At 43.4% G+C, this 23,358-nt stretch overlaps 1 protein-coding gene, 1 long non-coding RNA gene and 1 other non-coding gene across 4 annotated transcripts; all 3 read left to right on the forward strand.

Moving 5' to 3' along the window:
* Positions 1 to 681: 681 nt before the first annotated feature.
* LOC134486759 (uncharacterized) lies at positions 682 to 10,439 on the forward strand. Of its 2 annotated transcripts, none has more exons than XR_015686491.1 (3): positions 682 to 2,243; positions 8,298 to 8,428; positions 10,131 to 10,439. It is a non-coding gene; the product is annotated as an uncharacterized LOC134486759 (long non-coding RNA). The 2 variants fall into 2 exon arrangements; XR_015686490.1 differs by lacking the exon at positions 682 to 2,243 and adding an exon at positions 7,961 to 8,078.
* Positions 10,440 to 10,658: 219 nt separating this feature from the next.
* Positions 10,659 to 10,731, forward strand: Trnar-ccu2 (transfer RNA arginine (anticodon CCU) 2). Its single transcript has one exon. It is a non-coding gene; the product is annotated as a tRNA-Arg (tRNA).
* Positions 10,732 to 11,314: 583 nt separating this feature from the next.
* On the forward strand, positions 11,315 to 19,335 carry Fmc1 (formation of mitochondrial complex V assembly factor 1). Its single transcript, NM_001037795.1, has 2 exons — positions 11,315 to 11,501; positions 18,187 to 19,335. The coding sequence occupies exons 1-2, from the start codon at positions 11,364 to 11,366 to the stop codon at positions 18,388 to 18,390; spliced, it is 342 nt and encodes a 113-aa protein (NP_001032884.1). The 5' UTR covers positions 11,315 to 11,363; the 3' UTR covers positions 18,391 to 19,335.
* Positions 19,336 to 23,358: the final 4,023 nt, after the last annotated feature.

Here is a 23,358-nt window from a genome sequence, read left to right on the forward strand (position 1 = left end):
GCAAGCTATAGTTTCAACTTGTCAGGCAAGGCGTGCTTATGTATAATAATACCATGAAGGCTATACGGGTAACCTACTGTTTTTGCATCAAATTTGAGGCCTGCTTCACAGGAATGAATTCAGACCTGGTACTGTAATCCTGATCAATAGCTTGGGAGGCCATGGGCCATAGGGAATGTGCTAGCTAGTCTAATGTCAATAATACACAAGCTTGAGGTATCTGAAAAGAGGGAACCTCAGATTTTATGTCTCCATAAGATCCAGCTGTAGGGCTGGAGGGATGGCTCAGAGGTTAAGAGAGATGTCTGTCTGCTCTTCCAGAGATCCTCAGTTCAAGTCCCAGCAGCCACGTGGTGGCTCACAACCATCTGTAATGGGATCTGGTGCCCTCTTCTGGCCTTCAGGTATACATGCAGGCAGAATACTGTATACATAATAAATAAATCTTTAAAAGTTGCTTTTTGGTCATGGTGTTTCATCACAGCCATAGTAGCCCTAACCAAGATAAGTTGGCACCAGCGTCGTTGGGTGTTGCTGCGACAGACAGACCGTACCCATTTGGGGGGAGGATTATGGAAGGACTTTGGAACATTGGGTTAGAAAAGCCATTGCGTGTTGAGAGCTCTGTGGGATGTCCTGTGGGTCCCTGGAAGATAAGACTGTGGAGAGCAATGAGAGGATGGAGGCCTGGCTTGTGAAGTTCCAGAGAGAAGTTTAATGACTCTTCTCAGGGCCCTTTGCTGTTTTGATTTAAGATGCTGTCATTCTGGTTAGTTGGGGCAGAAGAACCAGCCGTGCTTAACAAGATACCAGAACCATTAAAGAGAAACTTTTAGGGGTTGGGGATTTAGCTCAGTGGTAGAGCGCTTGCCTAGCAAGCGCAAGGCCCTGGGTTCGGTCCTCAGCTCCGAAAAAAAGAAAAAAAGAAAAAGAAAGAAAGCCTGACTCGAGTTACCTGGGTGGTACTGTTTTGAAGGCATGAAGGAGACATGGAGAGACGCTGCCTGAGACTTGGTACTGTGAGCCTATGAGAGGCTATTGGTGAAAGTGTAGCCCATTTGCAGCAGAAGACCCCAGTGTCTTGAAAATGCCAGTACCATGAGGGTGTCCACCAAGAACTGCAGTGAAATGGAGCCAGCTGGGGCCTAGAAGACGAGCTGTGTGTGCTGCAAAGACAGAGCTGGAGAAGTGACCCAGGCTCCTTGGAGGAACCCAGAAATTCGTGATTGAATCCTGAATAATTATACAGTGGTTCTCAGACCGTAGCACGGACTATTGTTGTTTGACTACGTGACACTTTTCCAGACTGCTTCCTAAGTCATTCTGCCTCTGTAGATTAATCCTGCCATCAACCCAGGGAAGGGAAGCATCTCTCTGCAGTGGCCAACAGTTAGTGCAGAGACACAACTGCCGGAGTGATGAGTAAGCAAGTGTCTACTGGATGCTCAACACTGTGTGGGGTATTTATATCTGTAGGAGGCTCGGAGGTCTTTGTGTCCACAGATAAGCAGTGGGGGAGCTTGGAATGTTAAGCACACTAGGCTGTTCTTCAAGGGAAGGAATGCAATTCTGTTATCTGCCCAGAAGCCTGGAAGCAGATGTGTGTGTTTAGTGGCCTGTCAACCTTTGTGCCCTGTGGTGGAGACTTTTCTGGCAGCAAATCCTCCCCAGTGCCTACATTGTGCTTTTTACTCAGCCTTTCTTTATGGACTTTACACAGAGTTCCAATATAGTCACATCCATCTGATCTGTATTTAGCTTGTTTGTTCCCCAAGAAGATTCATGTAAGATTTGCTGTGACCATGAAGCCGTTCGCACCAGATTTTGCTGTGCTTAAATATGCCTAAAATAAAACCATGAGGGGACAGACCCCAGAAGCTTGAACCATCACTGGCTACTGGGTCATATTGAACTGGGCTGCCTCTGTGCTGCCTGCTGATGTCACTCTGCTGGTTGTGAAGGTTGTAGAGACCCCACACATATTACGCTGGCTCCCCAAGGCTCAGGGAACATCTCAGAAGAGCATAGAAAGAATGGACGGTCCAGAAGATGTACTGCAAGATGCTGTCTTGTGGATAAGACAAGGCCGTTGTACTCACGAACTCGATCTGCACGAGCCTGCACGAGCCTGCACAAGATTGAGTTGATGAAACTTGTGAGCATTCCAATGGGCAGCACGAGTTGGACTCAATGCATTATGAGTGGCAAAGAAGGCAAGGACACAAGCATTGGAGCTTCCTGAGGCAAGTGGGAAGGACGATCTGGGGACTCCTGAGGATGGGGAGGGAGGAGTTGGGGTGCATATGTTCAAAATGCATTGTTTACGTGTGTGAACTTGTCAAAGGATAAAGGATGGTTTTAAAAAGTGACTGTGTGGGGCTGGAGAGATGGCTCAGTGGTTAAGAGCGCCAACTGCTTTTCCAAAGGTCCTGAGTTTAATTCCCAGCAACCACATGGTGGCTCGAAACCCTCTTAATGGAATCTGGTGCCCTCTTCTGGTGTGTCTGAAGATATCAACAGTGTGCTTATATACATAAAGTATACGTGTATGTAAAATAAGTAAATAAATTTTTAAAAAGTTGCTGTTTGAGGTCTCTGCTACAGCAGGCTAGCTAGTCTTTAATAAAGTTATAATTGCAAGAAATTAGAAAAATTACTGTCCTCTACTTGAATATACAAGTCATTTGTTTCTGATAATTGTATAAGAGTGAAACTGGCACCAAAATCAAGTGTTTTGTCACCATAGACTATTACATTTATTTATTTACTTGTTTTGCATAGTGTGTAGGTTTTATGGTTTGCATAAGAATGACCCCCATAGGTTTATATATTTGAATGTTTAGTCACCAGGAATTGGAACTTTTTGAAAAGATAAGAAGGATTAGCATCTGTGTCCTTGTTGGAGGAAGAGTGTCACTGAGCGGTGGGCTGTTTTGAGGTTGCCGAAGCCATGCCAGGCCCAACTCTGTCTCTCTGCTTCTGTATCAGGGCATAGCTCTCAGCTACTGCTGCTCACCATGATGATCATGGACTAGGCCTCTGAACCAGCAAGCCAGGCCCAGCTTACTGCTTTTCATTGTGTGAGCTGCCTTGGACATGGTGTCTCCTTACAGCATTAGAACACTAGCTACACCAGAAGGCATGTGTGTGCCAGTGTCTGTGGGGAGCTCAGACAACCTGTGAGAATTCATTCCCTCCTTCCACCAGGAGGGGCTTGAGAGTCAGACTCAGGCTGGGAAGCTGGGCAGCAAGTGCCCTTACCTGCTGAGTCATCACGCCACTGGGCCCCTGTCACCACAGATTGATTTACATCTTACACAGATGTATACAGGTTTGGTGAGTCACTCTTTTTGGGGTGATGATTTTGAGATCTGTTCATGTTACTGCATAAGTCATTTATTTGTCCCTTTTATTTCTAACTAATATTCCACCATCTGGACATACTACATCTCTCTCTCTCTCTTTTTTTTTTTTTTTTTGGAGCTGAGGACCGAACCCAGGACCTCTACCACTGAGCTAAATCTCCAACCTCTACATCTCATTGTTTTATGCGTACATTTTAAAGATATTTTGTACAGGCTAATCTTATGTCACCTTGACACAAACTAGAGTCAGCAGGAGGGAGCCTTAATTGAAAAAAAAAATACTTCTGTGGGATCCAGTTGTGGGCAAGCTTGTAGGGCATTTTCTTAATTAGTGATTGACTGAGGAGGGCACAATCCATTATGGGAGGTGCCATCCCTGGGCTGGTGGTCCTGGCTTCTAAGAGAGAGCAGCTTCATCAAGCCATGAGGAGCAAGCCAGGAAGCAGCAGTCCTTTGCGGCCTCTGAATAAGCTTCTGCCTTCAAATTACTGCCCTGTTTTGGTTCCTGTCCTGACATCCTTCGATGATGAACTGCTAAACAGAAGTGTAACTCAAATAAACCCTTTGCTCCCCAGGCTGCTTTGGTCATGGTGTTTTCATCACAGCAACAGTAACCCTAAGACAGATTTTATATAGTATATATAATATATAATATTAACATATAATAATATACAGTAAGCACATATATATGTATATATATACATATACACATATATATGCTTATTTATTGACAGGGTTTCTCTGAGTAGCTTTGCATATCCTGGAACTCACCCTGTAGGCTAGGCTGGTCTTCAACTCAGAGATCTACTTGCCTCTGCCTTCTGAGTTCTGGGATTAAAGGCATGCACCACCGCTGTATGTGTGTGTGTGTGTGTGTGTGTGTGTGTGTGTGCACGTATGTGTGTGTTAGATGTACGGTCATGTGAATGCAGATGCCCAAGAGGCTAGAAGTCAGATGCCCTGGAACTGGGTTAAGATGTGGAATGTGCTGGGTCCTCTGGAAGAACAGTATGCACTCTTAACTACTGAGCTATCTCTCTAACTCCATGTCTGTTAAAAATGCATGTTTTGGAGTGTGTGTTTGCAGGATGCTCACTTGAGTGAATCAATGGAGGTCAGGTTGACTCCGGCTGTCTTCTCTTTTGCCACACCTTATCTTTGGAAACAGGATTGTTTGAAGCTTGTCGTTTTGGCTACACTATCTGGCCAGCAGACCCCAGCAATCTCTCTGTCTACTACTCCCCAGCACTGGGGTGGGGTGGGGCGGGGGCTGTTGGAGATCTAAACTCAGGACTTCACACTAGAATATCAAACACTTTACCCCCAGCTGTCTCTCTAATGCCATGTTTTGTTTATTCATTCCTGTTAATGGACATTAAATCAGGAGGGTCTGTTTTGTTTTGTTGGGTTTTCCCTGTGTAGCTCTGGCTGTTCTGGAACTCACTATGTAGATCAGGCTGGCCTCCAACTCAGAGATCCATTTGCCTCTGCCTCTGGAGTGTGGGGATTAAAGGTGTGCACCACCACTACCCAGCTTAAAGCAGTTGTTCTTATAACCATGGTGTGCACATCAGGAATGACTTCAAAAGTATTATCATTTCTCTGACATTTAGATTGTTTCTCAGATGGCCAACACCTTAGTGCCTAAAACTGCCACAGCTGCTGGCCTGGCTTGCTAAGCTTCCCAGCGTCGGTCAGTGAGGGGACACCATGGCAGAGTCACAGGGTTTCAGACAAACAGCAAAAAGAAAATCAGTAGCTGAGCATGATGGTTATGCCTGCAATCCCAGGACTTAGGTGGCTGATATGAGTCAGAAACTGAAAGGCAGCCTGGTCTATGCGGCAAGTCCAGGCTTTCTACTGAGACCCTATACCAAAGTAACATAAATACATAAAGAATATTAACTTTAAAAATAAACACCTAGCCAGGAGTTTGAAGGCACGGCACCAGCCACAGAGTTGAAATCCCAGTAGTTGGAGATGGAAGCCAGAGGGTCAAGAGTTCAAGCCCAGCTTCAACAGATATAGATACCAGGCTAGCCTCACTCAGCTAACAGGGAAGATTGACACTGTGTCTCTTCTCTATAGTCTTTGTTGTTTAACTAAAACAGAAGCACCAACAAACAACAGCAACAACGAAAGCAAAAACAAAAAAACCAACAAACGCCTGATGGTGCACTGGACTGTCAGTGCCCATGGAGGCCAGGAGAGGGCATCAGATCCTATGTGGCTCCAGTTACAGACACTTGTGGAGGACCTAAGTCCATTTGCAGCATCTCACCTCAGTACCTTGCATTTCCAGTCCTGCTCTGCCAAGTGCAGCAAGGCTGAGCTTTCAACAGAATCTCCAGTGTTAAATCACGACTTTGTAGTATGACTGTTCATACTTATTGTAAAGGTTTTGTTTACATTTATTCTCAGGAGCTTTTTTTCTTTCCAATAGGAATTTATTTTCTGTGTATGAGTGTTTTGCTTGCGTGTTTTTCTGTGTACTAAAGTGCATTTGGAGGTCAGAAGGGGCACTGGATCCTCTAGACCTACAGTGACATGGGTGTGAGCTGCTGTGTAGGTGTTGGGAACAGAACCTGGAATGTCTTTTTCCAAAGGTAAGATGGGTGACCAATGACCCATCTTTCTCCAAGAAGCACACACCACCTTTTGTCCATTTATGTGCCACACCCCCTTATACACACAGTTTTGTTCCTGTTTTGAAACAGGATGTCTCTGGGCAGTCCTTGCCGACCTGTAAACTATTTGATAGACCATGCTGGCCTCAGAGTTCTGACAATCACTGCGACTCTGTTCTCCTGAATGACGGGATGAAAGGTGGCAGGCCACGCCCTTCTTTTGATTTTTTAGTCGTAATGGGCTTTGTTTTGCATTTTTCATACAAATGTCATTGGTTTTTTTGCTCATATTCCTCCTCTTTCTATGCCCTCCCTCTTCCCTAGTACCCCACTTTTGCTGGCCAGCTTGTTCTAATGTCACATGTTTTCCAATTCTTGCCCCCCACCCTGCTTTGTTTTTGCTTCTAAAGATAGTCTCATGTAGCCCAGGCTGTCCACAGAGCCCGCTAAGTACCCAAGGCTAGCCTTAAACTGCTCCTGATCCTTCTGCCCCCTCCTACCAAGAGCTCAGATTCTCAGAGGTCTGCCGAAACTGCCTTGTAGCAACCTCACCTCTCCCCTTCCGTTTTTCACTACCAGAGGCTTATGGGCTATGTTGTTTTTGTTTTTTGATATTGTAGTATGCCTTATTTTCATTTCTGTTGCTGTGATAAAATACCCTGACAAAAAGCACCTTAGGGGAAAGGGTTTATTAACTTACCATTCCAGGCTAACATTCTCTCATTTTAATTTGAAGCAGCTGGTTCACAGCTATGGTCAGGAGCACAGAGAAATAAATGTGTACATGCTGACAGGCACTCAGCTCCTTTCTGCATTTACACGGTGCAGGGCCTTAAACCAGGGAAAGGTGCTGACCCCCATGAGCCGATCTTCCTACCTACGGAAAGCAAGCAAGTCCACAGGCCAACCTGATCTACATAGTCCATTGAGACATTCCTTCTAGGAGACTCCAGCTGTGTCAAGTTTACAATTTAACCATCACATAGTACTTTAAGAGGTTTTTAGGGTTGGGGATTTAGCTCAGTGGTAGAGCGCTTGCCTAGCAAGCGCAAGGCCCTGGGTTCGGTCCCCAGCTCCGGAAAAAAAAAAAAAGAAAAAGAAAAGGAAAAGAGGTTTTTAGAAGGAAAAAGTTAGATTTTTGAAAAACAAACAAACAAACAAACAAACAAACAAACAGATTTCCAGCAGTCCACCTCCTTTTGGGAAAAATGAATTAATTTTCCTACCAGGCAACACTTAATAGAGGGGAACAGTGTCTGCCTCTGGAAAAGTAGCCTGAGAGCCCACAGTCCACCAGGTTCATCAACCCTTTTTTAAAAGAGAAAAAATATATTTTATGTGTACATATGTTTTGCATGCATATATGTCTGTGGCTGGCATCCACAGAGGCCATAAGAAGGCATGAAACAATTGTGAGCTGACATGTGGGTGTGGGAATTGAACCCAGGCCCTCTGGAAGAGCAGCAATGCTCGCTCTCAACCACTGAGCCATCCCTCCAGTCCTTCATCAAGGTACTTGTACTCATTAGCCTATCACTACTATGCCACTGGGGCCATCCTTTGAGATATCAGGATGGTCTCTTGCTCCCACTAGGTTCTTGTCTAGCTCTCACCTTGATAAAACTGGGGGAAACGGTGAGCAAACAAGGAGGGTTAATTTGGGATTAACAACTTTTAATTGTTGTTAGAGGTTCTAAATGCAATCCCAGAAACCACATGGCATCTGTGCGCAAGCACCTACTCTGGGGTTCTGATGCCCTCTTCTGGCATGCAGGTATACATGCAGACAGAACGCTCATAGACGTAAAAATAAATACAGCTTTAGGAAAAAACAACTTTAAATGGAAAACCAGGTTGCCACACAGAATTGGCGACCGGATAGCAGCAGTGTGGAAGTGAGCTGGACTAGAGCTGGAACGTAGAAATAACACAGGCAATACCACAGGAAAGCCTGGACTTCCGGGTCTCAGAATAGCGGGTCCTAATGGCAGGAAGTAGCCGCAGGATGCGCTTCTGCCTCTCTGCCTACAGCACGGACTTTGACTCTGGCGAGTCTTGAAGGCTGTCTTCTTCCTGCCTGTTACAAGTGAGCTCAAGCTATCGAACCTGAAGGGAGAAGGGAAGAACACTGAGCCCACCAACTGTGTGCCCAATCAAGTGGGCCTGCTTCTCACCACCACCAATTACTTGCCTCTAGCTCCCAGCTGCCACAAACTCTGAATCTGAAACCCTTCTGTGTCTGTCACTCTTAGGAGCCTCAAACTAAAAGGGGAGCCCAGCACAACCTTATCTTTTTTCCTCTTAGGGAGATGACAAGTCTCCTCGTTGAAAGAAGAAAACAGACAACCACAACAGGATATTAATGTGGTAAACAGAGGGCACCAGGAAAGAAATAAACGTGGTATCAAGGAGACACAAGGCCACAGTGTCTTTGGGGTAAGACACTTTTTAAGACACTGTTCAGTAAATTTCTACTGGGTAAGAAACCTATTTAAATTATTAATGCCACAAACCAACAGGCAGTCAGCAGCATGGCAAGAATCCAAGGGCAGTTCAGGCCCAAGTATGTCAGAGTGGGTATCTCTTCTCAGAGGTTTCAGAGGGCAGGGTGGGGTGAGCCTCCATGCCAAGAGCCATGCTTGTAGGGGTGGGAGGAAGTTTACATCCCAAGGATGGATGTGCGATCATGAGGATATGAAAAGGCTGGAGGAGGAGCCTGTTTAGTTAGTGTGTATCCATCCTGCACTGTGTCACTGGTAGCTCCTGATAACTTTGTCTATAAACTTGGGTCCTGTACACAGAAGCCACTCCTAGGAAGGAGAGACATAGTCGCATATGGGTATGAACTAAGCATTTGGTCTGGGTTCTAATAGACAGGAATGCCTTTTCTTTTTTTTTTTTAAAGGATTTTTTAAATTATTTATTGATTCTACTGCTACTTTTAAAATGTTTATTTTTAAAGATTTTTTTTTTTTACTTTTTCATTCATACAGTTTTTTATTGTTAGTTTTCTGACAAGCATTCAAGTGTCACAGAGGGAAAGAGAGAGAGTGTGTTATATTCCCTGCTGTAGGAGTTACAGACACGTGGGTGCTGAGAACCAAACTGGGTTCTCTGCAATGACAACTGCCAAGCTGTTTCCCCTCGCCCTCTAATGCTACCTTTAATTTTGACTGTAAATGTGAGTATCATGATCTCCATTTCATATTGCTTACATGTTCCTTCTTCTGCCAACCAGCTTTTAAACACATATACTCAAATGTATTATGCTCACACACATTATTGAAATATACATAACATGCAACAAATTGAAAATACTTAAAATACACTATTTAATATTTTTGACATCAAATGAAATAAGCACCCCTTCAACAAGTCACCACAATCATCATATATGTATATATATATATTTTAATGTAATTTGAGACAGGGTCTCACTGAGGCTGTCCTAGAATATCTGGCCCAGGATCCTTCTTCCTCTTCTTCCTAAGGACGCCACCACGAGTGACAAAACTAACTTTAACCTTGACATGTAAAGCATAAGGGCAGCTTCTAACAGACACTGAGCAAGTGAAAAAACCCCGAGGGTTAGTAAGGATACTTAGGCAATATGCAGGCTTTTAGGACTGAGGAAAGAGGCTAGCTCAGATATCTGAGTAGAGGGGCACAAGAAGCAACTGGCTCAGAGGTTAGGAGCACTGACTGCTCTTCCAGAGGTCGTGAGTTCAATTCCCAGCAACCACATGATGGCTCACAATCCTCTATAATGGGATCTGATGCCCTCTTCTGGTGTGTCTGAAGACAGCTACACAGTGTATGTAAAATAAATAAATATTAAAAAGAAAAAAGAAGCGACAGGTGCTAGACAAAGGTTAAGATATAAAAAGCTAATGAGGTAGGGCCTACTAGGGCACCCTCAAAAAGTGGTTTTGTGACACGGCGGTAATCCCTGCACTCGGGAGGCAGACTAATTTCTGAGTTCAATGGCTGCTGGTCTACAGACCACCAGGACTTCAGAAACATTGTCTCACCCTCCCCACCTCCCACACAGTGGTTTGTCCAATTTGACAAACATAATTATCCCTAATTAACTTCTAACTATAGTAGGTACTAATTTCTCGCCGTCCTATACTTATAGCCCACTTGAAAATTCGAAAACACAACCATTCTAATACATCATTGACTGCGGAAATGGCCTCAGCGCTGCAACCGGAAACAGAAACTGACCACTACATAAACGCCATCTAACGACCAGCTTAGAGCAAAGACAAACCCTGAAAGTAGCCCAATCGGAAGGGGCTTGGCTTTTCCTGTTAAAATCTGACAAAGAACAGGACGAGAGGGAGTCTCGAAGAACTGTTTTTTTTTTTTTCAGCCGGTTTGACTCTGTCGTCCCTCAAGACCACTTTTGCGCAGGCGCAGAGCTACTAGACACAGAAACGAACACGTAAGCAAAAGCGGGAGCCGGTTCTGCTTCGTTGCATCCACTGTTTGCAGGGTGAAACTGTTGACTCTCGGTATCTAAACTACATTTCCCAGCAGGCATCCGTTTCATACTGAGACTAAGTGTGGTTCTCTGCGATAGGGTAAAAACAATAAATTTGAGTGATGACGTATAAAACAGGAAATAACTTGATTACAGTGTTTGAGTGTGTCAGTACTAGAAGCCCCAGTGGCCTAATGGATAAGGCATTGGCCTCCTAAGCCAGGGATTGTGGGTTCGAGTCCCATCTGGGGTGGTGCTTTTTTAAATTTTAACACCTTTCAATTAGGAGATGATTGTTGCCAATCACACCTATTATTCATTTAATGTATTATTTTGAGAAAAGGTCTCTCTACACAGAATGGTCTATGAACTCTGTGATCCGCCTGCCTCTAGGGGCTGTAAAGGCGTATACCACAACGCCCGGCCGTTTTGTTTTAAAACTGGAGAAACTGATGTATGGTTTTACTAGTTGAGGATCTGCAGTTTGCCATACCAGGATATGAGTCCATTTTCTTCCCCTAGGCTGCGGGTAGCCAAGTTTGGAGGTCGGTACGTTTAATTTTGACATCCCTGGTAGAAATAGTTAAGACCTTTTTGGCGCGACCTAGGTCAAATCTACATACTCTCTTGCCAGACACCTTTTCTCTGAGACTCGGCGACCTTCGGATTAAGGAAGTCTAAAGTGACGCAGTCAGAAGGGCCGAGAGGATTCGGTACCTTCCCTTGCTTTTCTTCTGATTCCCTAAGGTGTCACTTGGCGTTTCACTCGCAGGGCACTCGGTAGACGGCGCTGTGGGGCGGAGTGGGCGGGCCAGTATCTGCCCCTGACTGTGCGAGCGAGGGCGCCAGAGGCTGTTAGGGACCAGGTTCGCCAAGGACAGGAAAATGGCGGCCTTGGGGTCGCCGGCGCGCACTCTGCGAGGCCTTCTGCGGGAGCTGCGCTACCTGAACGCGGCCACCGGGCGACCATACCGCGACACAGCAGCCTACCGGTACCTGGTTAAGGCTTTCCGAGCACATCGGGTACGCAAGCCGCGTCTGGTGGGCTCCAGGTCGCGGGAAAGGGAAGATGAGGGGGAAGTGTGATGGTGGAGTCTTAGGGCAAACGTGTCTGGTCGACCTGTCCTCCACCTGCGGTTCTCACCACATAATCCAACCCCTTTGGTACCCAACCTGTGGTCTCAAATCCTCTACTGGCCTAGAAGCCGCTTGGGGTGCACCTTCCTAGGGACTTCGTATCTGCCACCCACCAGGGTGGAGCTGTCTCTGACGATTTCATTGGTTTGTCTGGTACGTGGGGTGTGGAATGGGGTAAGGGGCGGGCGTTGTGGGAAGTAGGTACTAGGGGTCGTGAGACTTAAAGGCACAAGGGTACAAGCGTCCGCCTCCTCCTCACCCTTTCCACATTAAAATCTTAATAGGAAGCAATGGTGGTGGTGTGGTGGTGGTGGTGGTGGTGTGTGTATGTGTGCACGAGCGCACACTTGACATGTGTTTGTGGGGAGTGAAGATGCAGAATTTCAGTATTAATCTGGCCGACCTGGAATTTGCTGTTTAGCCAGATTGACCTTGAACTCACTCTGCCTTTTTCTTCTGGTGGGTCTTAAAGGCATGGGCCAGGTAAAAGCAATTTTTAAGGCAATTTAGTTGGGAATATTCAAGAGTTCAAGAGTGGTACAGTTTTATTAATTGTTAGCCTTTCATCACTGAGGAAAGCAATATCTTGTATTCTATAGAGATTGCATATCTTTAGCTTGCTGTATGACAGGATACAAACATAAACATACAAAATGCTATCCTTGAGAAGTACTATTTTGAAATCCACAGTTCACATCCCAATAGAAGATGGTTAATTTTCCAAAGGAGATAGTGCTCAATTCTCTGCCAATGCAAGAGGGGTAGCTAAGGCTCAGGGACACTTACTTGAACAGTTCTGCTCAGAACTACAATCTAGGGGAAGGAAAACTAATGTTCTTGAGCAATTATAATTATAATAATAATTATTATTTTTAAAGATTTATTTTATTTGTATGAGTATACTGTAGCTGTCTTCAGACACACCAGAAGAGGACATCAGATCCCATTACAGATGGTTGTGGTTGCTGGGAATTGAACTCAGGACCTCTGGAAGAGCAGTCAGTGCTCCTAACCACTGAGCCATCTCTCCAGCCCTTGAGCTTATCCCAACTGCTGAATTTGAGCAATGCAAAACCTTAGAACTAAAATTCACTTAGCTTTTAAAAAGTCATGTTAGGGGGTTGGGGATTTAGCTCAGTGGTAGAGCGCTTGCCTAGCAAGCGCAAGGCCCTGGGTTCGGTCCCCAGCTCTGAAAAAAAAGAAAAAGAAAGAAAAAAAAGTCATGTTAGGGACTGTGTATTAAGAACTACAGCCAAATATCAAGAATAAGATGTGACAGGTGGTGGTAGCACATGTCCTTTAATCCTAGCATTTGAGAGGCAGAGGCAGGTGAATCTTTGCCTTTGAGGCCAGTCTGGTCTCCACAGGGAGTTCCAAGACAGCAGGACTATAATAGAGAAACCCTGAAAAACAAACAAAACGATGTGCACGTAAGAAGCACCGTCTACCTGAAGAGCCATGAAGTAAGATCAAGTTTACCACAAACAAGTGCTAAGGGTATATAGATAGTCAGGGGACAGGGCTGTATAGATAGTCAGGGGACAGGGCTATATAGATAGTCAGGGGACAGGGCTGTATAGATAGTCAGGGGACAGGGCTATTTAGATAGTCAGGGACAGGGCTGTGAGGAAGAGGTGGTTAAGAAAGGCTAGCAGTCTACAATTAGGGATCTGGAATTTGCAAGTGAATGGAGGTTAGGAAAGGTTAAGGATACAGGGAAAGAAAATGCATAATCAAATGGCAAATCAACAGTTTCGAATAGTGGAAGGTAAGGTAGGTATATACGGCTGCAGCTGTACATTATAGACGGAACATTATTGCTCCTGAAGGGGCTTTGCAGTAAAGGTTTTGGAATTCCTCACAAACAACATTTGCAGGCAAAGGCCATCGGATCTCTGAGTTTGAGCCCAGCCTGCTCTAGAGTTGAATTCCAGGATAGAATTCCAGAGCTCCACAGTGAAATACTATGGAAAAAACAGTAACAACAAAAGAAATTCCTCAGGAAAACAACGTAAATTCATGCTCAAAATTCCAGGGCTGGGCCAGGTATTAAAGGTGATTCACACCTTTAATCCTGGAAGCGTAAGCGGGCAGATTCTGAATTCAAGGCCAGCCAGAGCTACCCTGTCTCAAGAAACTAGCAAAAACCCAAACAAAACAACAAAAACAGCCACTCAAAACACTAAGACATTTGCAGATGATATGATTGTATATTTAAGTGACCCCCAAAAGTTCCACCAGAGAACTACTAAACAACTTCAGCAAAGTGTTGGGGTATAAAGTTACCTCAAAGAAATCAGTAGCCTTCCTCTACTCAAAGGATAAACAGGCTGAGAAAGAAATTAGGGAAATGACACCCTTCACAATAGTCCCAAATAATATAAAATACCTTGGTGTGACTTTAACCAAGCAAGTAAAAAATCTGTATGACAAGAATTTCAAATCTCTGAAGAAAGAAATTGAAGAAGACCTCAGAAGATGGAAAGATCTTCCATGCTCATGGATCGGCAGGATTACTATAGTAAAAATGGCCATTTGCCAAAAGCAATCTACAGATTCAATGCAATCCCCATCAAAATCCCAACTCAATTCTTCATAGAAATAGAAAGAACAATTTGCAAATTCATTTGGAATAACAAAAACCCTAGGATAGTGAAAACTATACTCAACAATAAAAGAACTTCTGGGGGAAATCACCATTCCTGACCTCAAGCAGTATTACAGAGCAATAGTGATAAAAACTGTATGGTATTGGTACAGAGACAGGCAGATAGATTAATGAAATAGAACTGAAGACCCAGAAATGAACCCACACCCTATGGTCATTTGATCTTTGACAAAGGAGCTAAAGCCATCCAATGGGAAAAAGATAGCATTTTCAACAAATGGTGCTGGTTCAACTGGAAGTCAGCAGGTAGAATGCAAATTGGTCCATTCTTAACACCCTGTACAAAGCTTAAGTCCAAGTGGATCAAGGACCTCCACATCAAACCAGACACACTCAAACTAATAGAAGAAAAACTAGGGCAGCATCTCGAACACATGGGCACTGGAAAAAATTTCCTGAACAAAACACCAATGGCTTATGCTCTAAGAATCGACAAATGAGATCTCATAAAACTGCAAAGCTTCTGTAAGGCAAAGGACACTGTGGTTAGGACAAAACGGCAACCAACAGATTGGGAAAAGATCTTTACCAATCCTACAACTGATAGAGGGCTAATATCCAAAATATACAAAGAACTCAAGAAGTTAGACTCCAGAGAGCCAAATAACCCTATTAAAAATGGGGTACAGAGCTAAACAAAGAATTCTCAGCTGAGGAATATCGAATTTCATCAGGGAAATGCAAAGCAAAACAACCCTGAGATTCCACCTCACACCAGTGAGAATGGCTAAGATCAAAAACTCTGACGACAGCAGATGCTGGCAAGGATGTGGAGAAAGAGGAACACTCCTCCATTGTTGGTGGGATTGCAAACTGGTACAATCAGTCTGGAGGTTCCTCAGAAAATTGGACATTCCACTACCTGAGGACTCAGCTATACCTCTCCTGGGCATATACCCTTATTTATAATAGCCAGAAGCTGGAAAGAACCCAGATGCCCTTCAACAAAGGAATGGATTCAAAAAATGTGGTACATTTATATAATGGAGTACTACTCAGCTATCAGAAACAACGACTTCATGAAATTCATAGGGAAATGGAATGAACTGGAAAATATTATCCTGAGTGAGGTAACCCCAATCACAGAAAAACTACATGGTATGCACTCACTGATAAGTGGATATTAGCCCAAAAGCTTGAATTACCCTAGATACACAGACCACAGGAAGCTCAAGAAAAAGGATGACCAAAATGCGGATGCTTCCACTCCTTCTTAAAAGGGGGAACAAAAATATCTATAGGAGGGGATATGGAGGCAAAGTTTAGAGCAGAGACTGAAGGAACGGCCATTCAGAGCCTGCCCCACATGTGACCCCTAGACATACAGCCACAAAAACTAGATAAGATTGAAGCTAAGAAGTGCAGGCTGACAGGAACTGGATGTAGATCTCTTCTGAGAGACACAGCCAGAATATGTCAAACACAGAGGCGAACACTAGGAGCAAACCACTGAACCAAGAATGGGACCCCCATGGAGGAATTAGAGAAAGGATTGAAAGAGCTGAAGGGGCTTGCAACCACAAAAGAAAAACAATGCCAACCAACCAGAGCTTCCAGGGACTAAACCACTACCCAAAGACTATACATGGACTGACCCCGGGCTCCCACTGCATATGTAGCAGTGAATAGCTTTGTTGGGGCACCAGTGGAAGGGGAAGCCCTTGGTCCTGCCAAGGTTGGACCCCCAGTGCAAGGGAATGTGGGGGGTGGTGGTAAGGGGGGGTGGGGAACACCATTATGGGGGAGGGGGGATAGGGGGCTTAGGAACACAAAACCGGGAAAGGGAATGACATTTGAAATGTAAATAAATATGTCCAATAAAAAAAAAACCTAACACTAAGACAGATTATAAGACGCAGCAGAACAGTACTGGTCTAGCATGCCTGAGGCCCTGGGTTCTACCTCCAGTGATGGGGAGAAAAGGAAAAGTTGAGAAATCTCACTCTCCTGAATGTACATAAGAATGTGTTGGGGGGGTGCTTTTTCACTTTCTTCTGGCTCAGGGCTAAAAGTTTTCTGTGCTCATCTTTTCTGTTCTGTAGGGAGAAAAGATGTAACTGGGAACATCTCTTTTTTCCCCAACTTTGATTTTTTAATATATATATATATATATATATCCTTGGGGGGCATGCATGCCAAACATGGGAGGCCAGAAGACATAGAGTCAGTTTTCTTTTTCTACTCTGGGGTTTCAAGGATTGAACTGGGCATCAGGCCTGACTGGCAGCAAGTGTCCTTACCCACTGAGCTGTATCAATCAGCAATACCTTGATTTTTGGAGGTAGGATCAAAGTGATTTCCAAGAAGACTAGGATTTATAGTGAGACTCTCTTTTTTCTTTTCTTTTCTTTTCTTTTCTTTTCTTTTCTTTCTTTTTTTTTTTTTTTAAGATTTTTTTAATTTTATGTCTGTGAGTACAGTGTAGCTGTCTTCAGATACACCAGAAGAGGGCATCTGATCCCATTACAGATGGTTGTGAACTACCATGTGGTTACTGGGAATTGAACTCAGGACCTCTGGAAGAGCAGGCAGTGCTCTTACCGCTGAGCCATCCCTCCAGCCTGAACCACATACATACCTAACTCTGACAAGGGGTGACTGTTGTGTCCCACACCTGTAAATGTCAGCTGTGGAAGGCCAAGGCAAGAAGGGCGAGTCACAGGCCAGTCCATGCTCTACAGTCTGAGCTTCCTTGTCTTAAAAACGTTTGCATTAGAGCACTTGGGCGCTCCCGTAGTGCATTAAATATTACATGTTCCAGTTTTCAGATTTTTACCTTGGATATTCAGACTGAGAAAGGGAATTATGGTGCTCAAGGAGTAATCCACACATCCCCATGTATGCTCAAATTTTTGATGTTCCTGATCCTTTCCCACAACCTTGGAACCCCAAAATAGTTAAGGACACAGTACTAGTAATGAAGCATTGTGAGGGACAACCAGGACAGGAATCACTCTGGGCCTTGATGCGGATTTTATAGTTCAAGTCATGAGGATCCAGATTTTCCAGATGGGTAAATTGTAAAAACAAGTTTAATGTCAAAACATACTTATTTCATATACATATGTACATACATAATCTCCATTTTGTTACAATCGAGTATAAAGCCATTTTTTTTAGATAAAATGTTTTTTTTTATAGTGTGAAAGGTGTGTTAGGTCTCAGGGAGTCCCTCTATCCAGAAATGAGCTAAGGTTGGATTATAGGATTCCTGGAGGCTTATAAAAGCCAGTGTTCCTCAGAAACAGGTTTTCTACCCAATAAAGGAGCCATTTCCCTTGCTCCTGGCAGAAGGGACTTGGCTGTCCCTTGAACTGCATCTGGGGTTGCACATCAGAGTCCATGCTAGCCTCTGGGTTCTCAGTTCCTATTCATAAGTTCTCCTTATACATGTCAAAGCCACTGTGCTGGCATCCTGGCCCTTCCTCCCTGCCCCAACTCCCAGGCCTGTTCCAGCTCACTGAGTTCCAACTCCAGCAACCCATTCTCCTGTAATTCTACTATCTCTTGCCATCTCACGGCCATGTCCAGTCTACTATTTCTGTATCTCTCTGTTGTAGACTCACCCAGAGGCTTCTGGGTGTTTTCTGTCACAATAAAAAATGTTCCACGAGTGGGCATTTCAGTGCTTTCTTTAATGTACCCCCTCACATACAGGACATATAGGCATTGTTTAAGCCACAGCACACAAAACAGCCCTAATTTGTTTAAATGGAGAGCATGCATTCTTTGTGACAGACCTGGAGGTCAGCTTTCCTTCTGCTACAGTGCTTCTACGGCGCTAGTAAATATGTGCATGTGGGTGACTGTAGAGTGCTTGTTACTGTTCCTTCCCCCCGTGGGTATGGGGATACAGTAGGTGGTGTTAACAGGGTATCTGACTCTGCTGATTACTCTTTTTAGGTCACCAGTGAGAAGTTGTGCAGAGCCCAACACGAGCTTCACTTCCAAGCTGCCACCTATCTCTGCCTCTTGCGTAGTATCCGGCAACATGTAGCCCTTCATCAGGAATTTCATGGCAAGGGTGAGCGCTCAGTGGAGGAGTCTGCTGGTTTGGTGGGCCTCCAGTTGCCCCATCAGCCTGGAGGGAAGGGCTGGGAGCCATGATGCAGAAAGTCCTCAGATGTTTCTTCATTCAAGAATTTAACCATTTCTACCAATATGTATTTATCATTAAATCTTTTTTAAAGTGTAGTTTTGGTTTTTGTTTGCTTTTCTGTGTTTTTTGTTGACTGAATAGTTAGGGAAATAAAATTGAAGTGAATCTGCTGAACTTTTTAACATTGGGTTCACTGATGTTCTTAAAGATTTATTTATTGTATATAAATACACTGTAGCTGTCTTCAGACACCCCAGAAGAGGGCATCAGATCTTATTACAGATGGTTGTGAGCCACCATGTGGTTGCTGGGATTTGAACTCAGGACCTCAGGAAGAGCAGTCAGTGCTCTTACCACTGATCCATCTCTCCAGCCCTCATTGATGTTATGTGTCAGTGCTCTTGCACATGAAGGTTCATGTGGAGACCAGAGTTTGGCAAAGGGATGCCTTTCTCAAGTACTTCTCTGCCTTGTTTCTTGACAGTGTCTCTCACTGAACTTGGAGCTCACTGTTTTGGGTTCAGTGACTAACTAGGAAGTGTCCAGGATCTATTTGTCTTGGCTCTCCAGCTCTGGGGTTAGAAACATGAACTGCAGTGACTATGTATGTGGGTGTTTGGGATTCAAACTCAGGCCCTTACGTGTGCACACTGTATCCAGTGAGCCTGCTCCCTAGTCCCTGATGTATTTGACTTAACTTTTAAAACTTAGGGCTTTTGTTGTTGTTGGTTTTGGTCATAAATGGAGAGATGGGCTTAGTGGTCAAGTGTGTGTGTGTTACTCTTGCAGAGGTTCTGAGGTTGGTTTCCAGCACCCATGTCAGGTAGCTAACAACCATCTTTTGTAACTTGTTACAGAGATCCCAGACCTCTAGTCTGTACAGGTACCTACACTCATGTGCACATACATATATACATATACATAATTAAAAATAAAATTTTGTTTTGCTGTTTTTTGTTTTGTTTTGCTTATTTTATTTTTTATTATTTATTTATTTATTTATTTATTTATTTTTTTCCGGAGCTGGGGACCGAACCCAGGGCCTTGCTCTTCCTAGGCAAGCGCTCTAACCACTGAGCTAAATCCCCAACCCCTGTTTTGCTTATTTTAGATAAGAGTCTTGCTGTGTAGTTCTAACTGGCCTGGAACTTGCTATGTAGAACAGGCAGACCTTGAACTCACAGAGCCCTGCCTGCCTCTGCCTCCAGAGTACTGGAATTAAAGCACCACCATGCTGAACTCTTACCATATTTTAAAAGATAAAAATAATGCAAGCCTATTCTTATGTTCTAATGCCATGAATATAATACCCACATTCATCCTTTGTCTCTTCTCACATTTCCATGCCTTTGGTAAGCATTACTAAGTTACCATGCATCTTTGAACATATTTCCTGTACCTCGACAAACACATAAATATACGGATGGGTATCTTTCTAAAACTTTTATTTTCTTATTGTATGGTATGTGTAAGTGCAGGTAGAGAGGTCAGAGGACAATTTTAGGGAGTCAGTTCTCTCCTTCCACAGTGGGATCCAGGGACTTTGTCTTAATGCTCCAAGTGTTTTGCCAACTTGCTAATCCCGTGTGTCTATCTTTTATAAAAGTACACAACTATGATGTGTTAGGTACTGGCAGGAAACAGAATAAGGTTGAGGAGAGCTAAAGGGATACGTGAAGATGTAGGATGAAAGTAATGCCAAACAGTAAGCTAACAACAGTGGGAGATATTACTTCCTTAGGCCTGATAAGCAATGACACTTAAGGACTATGGCCACAGTTGAACCCCAGCCTACAGGATGTCCAGGAATCGGGGAATAGACTGAGCACATTAACATCTACCTCTCATGACTGTCAACTTGCTCTCACTTTTAAACTGCACTTGAAAGAAATGGCTCTGCATTTAGCTAGTCTACTATAAAACGTGGGCTGTTTAGTATTGCTCTCTTTGCTAGTCAGGTTTAACTTGCCACAAGCTGCTTCTGCAGGTTCTACTTACCTCCTAGTCCTTGTCTTTACTGTGTCTGCCCCCAATTCATGCACTGATAATCTTTTTTTTTTTTAATTAAAAAATATTTGGGGTTGGGGATTTAGCTCAGTGGTAGAGCACTTGCCTAGCAAGCGCAAGGCCCTGGGTTCGGTCCCCAGCTCCGAAAAAAAGAAAAAAAAATATTTACTGACAATTCTGCCATTTACTCCAACACTGAAATATATAATATAGAAATTTCAGAAGTCAATACTAGGAGAATTAAAGAGAACAATAAATAGAACCAGTAAAGGGAACACATAAATTTAATGTTACTGAGTACAAGTTCTTATGCTATACCAGTTTTTATACGTCAAATGAAGTTAAAATGTCTTAAGTATCTTAAAATTCAACCTTCCTCTTTACATGGGAAGGAATTTTAACATTTAATATTTCTTTCTAGTTCTAATCTCATTGAACTCATAAACTGGTTTAGCATTTCAGGAAAATAAATAATTTTTAAATTTTGTAGAGTGAATAGTTCATAGTAGAAATTCTATTTATACCAATATTTTTCATTATAAATTTACATTGAGAAATATTTTTCCTGATTCAAAAGTGTAGAATATACTACTGAAAGTAATAATTTCCCCCAAGTAAAAAGAAAAATGGAACATTTTACAAATTTGCATGTCCTCTTTGTGCAGGGCCATGCAATCCTCTTTTACTGTTCAAGTTTAGTGTGTATGAGTGAGCACCATTGATAATCTTTTGAAGTAATAAATGCCATAAATGACCCTTTTGCTTCAAATCTCCTTAATTCCAAAAGTTATTTTCTATAAATCACCAACTTTCCATTTGCTCCTCTTTTTTATGCGAAGGCTTCCCTCCCCCAACCCCCACACACAAGAAACTAGGTATCTTAAACCAAAACCCATGGCTCACTCATCTTTGTATTCTTCAAAGCATATTTTCATATGCATAAGCATGCTACCCACATAGCATGTGTTCAGGTGGTGCTATGGAATGCATGGCCCAGTTAACTCCACTTTAGAACTGTTAAATGGGAGGCAGAGGCAGATGGATCTCTGAGAGTTAGAGGCCAGCCTGGTCCAGGACAGCCAGGGCTGTTACACGGAAAAATCTTGTCTTAAGAGAACCCAAAAATGCAAAATTGTAAACTGAATAACAACCACTCAAAAAGGTTTTTGAGTACTGGTTATATCCATCCTCCTTTCTCAGCCTCTTCATTACTGGGATACAGGCTTGAGCCGCCCTATCTGGCTTAGTTATTTTAGCTTCAGTTTGACTCTTACTATGTTATTTCCTTCACAGACTTCAGATATCAATGCCTTTTTATTTTCACTAGAATTCTGGGACGGTATTTCTGCTGGTCAGTGGTGGGGTACAAAAGGCAGAGGCAGGTGGATCTCTAGGAGTTTGAGGGCCTGGTCTACATAGTTCCAGACCAGCCAGGGTTACATAATGAGATCCTACTTCAAGCTAACCAGCCAATGAACAAAACCAAAAGAACAACGCTGCTCACCCTGAAACAATCAAGGAGGCAGTGGTGTGGATTCAGTGTTTGGCTGCAGTTTCCTGAATCTTATTCAAAGAAAACCTTTGAACAAAAAGAAATGTTCCCAAATGGAAGGCAGAGGTATCAGAATGAAGAGGAAAGTTAATATATGAACCTGATTGTATGAAACGTGCTCTGAAATAGAACATCAGGAGTTGGATGCAGCACAGTAACAGAAGGCATGTTTAGTATGCTAAATCCCTGGATTTGGGGGTAGGAAGATGGCTCGATAGGTAAAGACCCTTGCCACCAAGGCTAAGCCTGACAACCTTACGTTTGCTCCTGGGATTAACATTGTAGTAGAGTATCACCTCTGAAAGCTGTCCTCTGGTCCCTACACTCCCGCTGTTACACAAAAATAAATGTTTCTGTCTTCTGGTTAGATTAAGCCCTACAAACCAAAAGGCCTGGTCACAAAGCAGAAGTCACAAGACTGAGGGAGGGGATTTCTACTCTAAAGCATTGAATTATTACTCACATTGATTTTCACGGTATTGAGTGTTTGAATTACAAATAGAAACATTTGGTAAGGACCAGATGCTTATCTTCTATAATTGTGTGACAGGGAAAGAGACCAATGCAGCCATGAAGAATACACAATTAGGCTAATCTGTTTTGTAAGGAAAGTTTTGTTTTTCCCCTTTTCCTTGTGGTCCTGGGGATTGAACCCAGGGCCTTACCAGCACCAAACAAGTGCTCTGCCACTGACCTATATCCTTTCCCTTTTGTTTCCATTTGGAAACAATCTCTGAGTTACATACAGGCCAGCTTGGTTTACATAGTCAGTTCCAATCCAGTCAGTTACATGGTGAGGACCTGTCTCAAACAGAAATCACAAACACTTCAACAGAATTACTCAGCATTTTAGTGTACCTTTCTAAGAATGTGTTTCTCAGGATAATACTGTAGCTATAATAGTGCGTCTGTCTAGAACATAGTTTGCAGTTTTCTATTTACATCAGTCTCCTTTTTAAAACACATTTTTATGTATTTGATTGTTTTACCTCAATGTATGTACATATATGTGCTTGGTGTTCTTAAAGGCCAGAAGAAAATACCAGTTCTGACGCTGGGGTTGGAGGGTGTGAGCTGCTGTAAGGATAATGGGAACTGAAGAACCTAGGTCTTCTGTAGCCAGTGCTTTTAACGTCTAAGGCTCTCTCCAGTTCCTCTGTACAATTTCCAAAGGATGTCTGCAAGTAGTCGTTTGGAATTGTTTACAATTTAATTTTTAACCCAGACATTGTGGCACATACCTACACCTAGAGTGGCTGAGGTAGGATGACAAGTTTCAGGGTAGTTTGAGCTACAGAGTTTAAGGAATAAATCATTTGTCCATTGTCAGCATGAGCTGCATTAGATAAAGCTGGTTACAGATCACCGATAAACAGGAGACACTAGGCCCCATAGTCCCTACTTGGGAGCTGGCTGC

Source organism: Rattus norvegicus, chromosome 4 (assembly GCF_021556685.1).
Source record: "Rattus norvegicus strain SHRSP/BbbUtx chromosome 4, alternate assembly SHRSP_T2T, whole genome shotgun sequence".
Lineage (NCBI taxonomy): Eukaryota > Metazoa > Chordata > Mammalia > Rodentia > Muridae > Rattus > Rattus norvegicus.

What these genes read in the sequence shown, in the direction of transcription:
- Fmc1 (NM_001037795.1), top strand. Translation starts at nt 11,364, where the DNA reads ATGGCGGCCTTGGGGTCGCCGGCGCGCACTCTGCGAGGCCTTCTGCGG. An exon ending in AGGCTTTCCGAGCACATCGG is followed by an intron (nt 11,502 to 18,186) that starts GTACGCAAGCCG and finishes TACTCTTTTTAG; the next exon opens with GTCACCAGTGAGAAGTTGTG.